At 57.8% G+C, this 3,537-nt stretch overlaps 1 protein-coding gene across 1 annotated transcript; it reads right to left on the bottom strand.

The window, feature by feature from the left end:
* Window positions 1-370: 370 nt before the first annotated feature.
* LOC103204660 (patr class I histocompatibility antigen, A-126 alpha chain-like) lies at window positions 371-3,300 on the bottom strand. Its single transcript, XM_042782181.1, has 7 exons — window positions 3,237-3,300; window positions 2,710-2,979; window positions 2,151-2,426; window positions 1,236-1,511; window positions 1,055-1,162; window positions 586-618; window positions 371-441 (listed from the first exon to the last, which is right to left on the bottom strand). Exons 1-7 carry the CDS (start codon window positions 3,298-3,300, stop codon window positions 371-373), a joined length of 1,098 nt encoding a protein of 365 aa, XP_042638115.1.
* Between the last annotated feature and the right edge of the window lie 237 nt (window positions 3,301-3,537).

The raw sequence follows: 3,537 nt of genomic DNA, 5'->3' as shown, positions 1-3,537 counted from the left end.
CTCTGCTGGAATGGGGAATGTAGATTAAGGAAGGGACTCAGTGTGGGGAGAGGGTCCTGGTGGGCAGGAGCACATTAGTCCCCCCACATCCTCATATTATGCTGATAGGAGCGCAGACACACTCAGACACCAGTTGGAGAAGAGAAGTCAGGGTTTCTTGAATCACAAAGGAGGAGCTGAACAAATCTTGTCTCACTTTGTCCTACACAAGACAAGCTATCTCATGCTACAGAAGAAAAGAATCATGAACAAATTCTGGTCAGTCACTGTAAGTGTTGACACTCTGAACACCCCATCACAATCTCAAAATGTCAAAATCCAAAGAATCCCCATGACCCAGTCATGTTACCCCATCCTCAACCCCTCTCACTTATCTGGTCCACAGGGTCTTACCCTTAGAGATCGTGAGAGACACATCAGAGCCCTGAGCACTGTCACTGCCTGGAGAAGAATAAAACAGGATCTGGTCAGAGTCCACAGGAGATGAGACCAAGAGAAAGGAATTAGGGGGTAGGGGGCTCCCATGGGCTCCCATCTACACTGTCCCAAGGGTCTCCGAATCAGATTCCCTCCTCCCATACTTACTTGCAGCTTGAGCATAATTTCCTCCTTTTCTACCTGTGGGAGGAAAGCATTCTGTGATGGACTGGAAAGGAGGCTCCATGAGATCCTGAAAGAGCCAGCTAGTGCTGGACCTCAGAGAAGTTTCCAGAACTCTGAGTGCAGCTCCAGGGCAGGATGAGGAAACACATGGAAAGATGTGCAAGGATTGGAATAACCAACCTCTTGGAAGTCTCTCCTCAGCAGGAAACTTCCCATAACCTCAACTATAGGGAATCAGGTCTCCATCATCAGAACCATTAAGGTGAGAGATTTACCCTTCATTATCCTATGTGGTTTACAAGAGAGTAATTGCTAGCACACAGGTCTCTAGACTGGATCAGCTAGTGTGGACAGTGCCTCCCATAATGCATCAGGAGACAGCAAATTTCCTACTTGGTACTTGAAATTTCCCAGTGGGACAAGAAAACTCAGACTTCACCCTCATCTTTACCTGAGCTCTTCTGCTTCCAGATCACAACTCCCACCACGATGCCAATGATCACAACTCCAAGGACAACCAGGCCAACAATGATTCCCATGATGGAGGTGGTGGGCATTTCTGGAAAGAGAAGGGAAGTGAAGAGCCCTGACTGTTTGGAGGGCTCAAGAAGGGCTCCTTGTCCCCTCCTTACCCAATCTTAGGGTGAGGGGCTCAGGCAGCCCCTCATGCTGCACACGGCATGTGTATCTCTGCTCATCTCCAGAGGGAACCATCACAGCTGCCCACTTCTGGAAGGCCCCGTCCTCTGCTGGCCTGGTCTCCACAAGCTCCATGTCCTGGGTCTGGTCCTCCCCGTCCCGCTGCCAGGTCAGGGTGATCTCCGCAGGGTAGAAGCCCAGGGCCCAGCACCTCAGTGTGACCTCCCCATCAGTGAGGTGGTGATGGGTCACCTTTGTCTTTGGAGGCACTGAGGGGAAACAATTCAGGAACTCTGCATTACCTCCCATGGGCCACCTCAGCAGAGCTCATGTTGTCATCCTGAGATTGGACAGGACAACTGGGTTGGGGGAGGGAGTGCAAAACCCAGACATCAGCTTCTTGCAGATATCTGGGATATCATCTATTCCTTGGAAAGTTCTAGAATGAAGGTGAGACAGACCAGAGTTAGTGGCTCCAAGTGTCTGAGGGGAAGAACTGGGATTTCTATCTGATTTGGATGGAGGCTGAGAAATTCTGAAACGTTGGAATCATACCTACAAACTCAGTGTGGGGCAGAGAACTAGGCCCAGGAAATACAGCCCCCTGTGGGTCCCAAGGCTACATCCAGGATCAAAGGGAAGTGCTGCTCAGTCAGGTATCATCTCCCCTACTCTCCCCAGAGAAAGTGGATCCCTTAACTGTCAATTGGGAGAAAGGAGGGCTCCTCTGGGCAAGTCACTCTCTGGTGCATGATCCGGAAATCTGCCTAACCCCTCAGTCTCCACACCCATGCAAGGGTGTAATCTGCAGTCTGCCCTGTTTTCCTCTCCTCCTTTTCAGAGGCGAAGTGATGGACACAGTCCCAGCTCTAAAGCAGTTTGGGGAGGCGCCCCGCGGCCCCAGGTACCTGTTCGCAGCAGCGTGTCCTTCCCGTTCTCCAGGTATCTGCGGAGCCACTCCACACACGTGCCCTCCAGGTAGGCCCTCCACTGATCCGCCGCACCCGCCTTTTCCCACTTGCGCTGCGTGATCTGAGCGGCCGTGTCCGCCGCGGTCCAGGAGCGCAGGTCCTCGTTCAGGGCGAAGTAATCGGCGCCGTCGTAGGCGAACTGAGTGTACCCGCGGAGGAGGCGCCCGTCCGACCCCACGTCGCAGCCAAACATGCTCTGGAGGGTGTGAGACCCTGCCCGGCCCCACGGTCAGCGTCGGTGAGAGATGTCCCCGGAAGAACCGCGACCCCGGGGTCAGCCCCGTCCCCGCGACCCTGACGGGCGGCGATGGTCAGAGCGCATTTGGGGCTAAACTGAAAACGAAACCGCAGCGAGGGAGTCACCGCGGCTCTTCCCGGGTCGATGGCCGGGCGGGTCCCGCGGCCTCGGGGTGAAGTTCGGACCCGGAGACTCGGGGCGACCCGTCCGTGGGGACGAGGGGACTCGTGACCTGCGACCGGGCCCGGCGTGGCTCACCTCCCTCGCTCTGGTTGTAGTAGCCGCGCAGGGTCTGCAGGTTCACTCGGTCAGTCTGTGCGGTGTCTTTGACGTTCCGTGTCTCCCGGTCCCAGTACTCCGGCCCCTCCTGCTCCATCCACTGCGCCCGCGGCTCCATCCTCGGATTCGGGGCGTCGCTGTCGAACCTCACGAACTGAGTGTCGTCCACGTAGCCGACGGCGATGAAGCGGGGCTCCGCTCGTCCAGGCAGGGACGTGGCGGTAGAGAAATACCTCAGGGAGTGAGAGCCTGGGGGCGGGGGGCGGCTGAGACACCGACCCTCCCCGCGCGGCGCCCGGGTCCCGGGGCGATGGGGTCGGGAGGGGAGGAGACGCGAGGGGCTCGCGGACGAGGCGGGGTGACGGGAGGAGCGGGGCCGGGATGTCGGGTGCGGAGAGGACGGGCGGGACCTGGGGCGGCGGGGACGCGGCTGCTCCGAGTGTCCAGCGTCCCCGCCCGGCGCCCCCCTCGTTCCTTCCTCAGTTCCCTCCCGACCCCGCACTCACCCGCCCGGGTCTGGGTCAGAGCCAGGGCCCCCGAGAGCAGCAGGAGGAGGGTCCTGGGTGCCATGACTGGATCTTGGGGATCTCGGGAGAATCTTCGTCAGGGAGGTGGGAGTGGACCTTATATCCAGGAACCGCGGTGACGGTGATTGGCTTCTCCAGAAACCGGAGACCGAATTGGAGTGAGAACTGGGCCTGCGTCATCTGTGTCTGGGCAGAAGGAGCTGACACAGGTTGTGAGAGGGAGAAGTGAAACCCGGAGGAGAAGGGGAATCCCCTCAGCGCTAGTCCTCCCCACCACTGA

The sequence above is a fragment of the Orycteropus afer genome, unplaced genomic scaffold (assembly GCF_000298275.1).
Source record: "Orycteropus afer afer isolate SDZICR_OR568_19922 unplaced genomic scaffold, OryAfe1.0 scaffold00255, whole genome shotgun sequence".
NCBI classification, from domain to species: Eukaryota; Metazoa; Chordata; class Mammalia; order Tubulidentata; family Orycteropodidae; genus Orycteropus; species Orycteropus afer.
The sequence above is the reverse complement of the archived record's forward strand: the minus strand, read 5'-3'. Positions and strand labels throughout refer to the sequence as shown.